The sequence below is a fragment of the Apis dorsata genome, unplaced genomic scaffold, assembly GCF_000469605.1.
Source record: "Apis dorsata unplaced genomic scaffold, Apis dorsata 1.3 scaffold_1104, whole genome shotgun sequence".
Taxonomy (NCBI): Eukaryota; Metazoa; Arthropoda; class Insecta; order Hymenoptera; family Apidae; genus Apis; species Apis dorsata.
Window position 1 is genome coordinate 244,994 of NW_006264202.1, and position 578 is coordinate 245,571.

Below are 578 nucleotides of genomic sequence, written 5' to 3' on the forward strand. Positions count from 1 at the left end.
GTAAGGAGCAAAAACTATCGAAACTATCTTTGAACACTTACATAGCTCCTGTAGGAGGCCATGATTCGCGCGATCTCCCCTCCTCGACCAAGAGAAAGCGAAAGGATTCCAAGGGTGAGACGACTCCCTGGTCGCTCGATTCACCGATCACCATCGACCACCGACACCATCGACAACACCAAAAGAACCACCACCACCACCACCACCACCACCAACACCAAGCACCAGCACCACCACGCGGAGCGTGCACCACGTTCGTTTCACCGTGACACCTATCGAGACCGAAAAGAAGAAGAAGAAAAAGAAGAAGATTTAAGAGGAAGAAGTCGAGAAAAAACTGGGAGGAGAAGAACAGGAAGAATAGGAAAGAAGATTAAAAGAAAGATAGAGAAAAATATAGAGGCTATAAAGTTGGATGAAGAAAGAGGGATAAGAAGAGGTGCACGAAGAGGTGAAACGTGGAGAACCGATCGAACGACGAACGGTTCGACGAAGCGTCGTCCCCGACGGCACGTTCTCATAAGAGAAGAAGAAGGAGAACGGTACGGAGGCGCTTCGTTTCGGACGAAGCTCGGACC

The 578-nt window shown here is 49.5% G+C and overlaps 1 protein-coding gene across 3 annotated transcripts in view; it reads right to left on the reverse strand.

Annotated features, from left to right (window-relative positions):
- Positions 1-578, reverse strand: part of LOC116184859 (mucin-19-like) — a 99,626-nt gene that overhangs the window by 98,876 nt on the left and 172 nt on the right. For all 3 annotated transcript variants that reach the window (XR_004151680.1, XR_004151679.1, XM_031514680.1), the window contains exon 1: positions 42-578. This exon is cut by the window's right edge and continues 172 nt beyond it. Coding sequence is in view for 1 of the 3 variants with exons in the window: in XM_031514680.1 (XP_031370540.1) it covers positions 42-154 (113 nt within the window). In the remaining 2 variants the exon portion in view is untranslated. The remainder of the gene's footprint in view (positions 1-41) is intronic.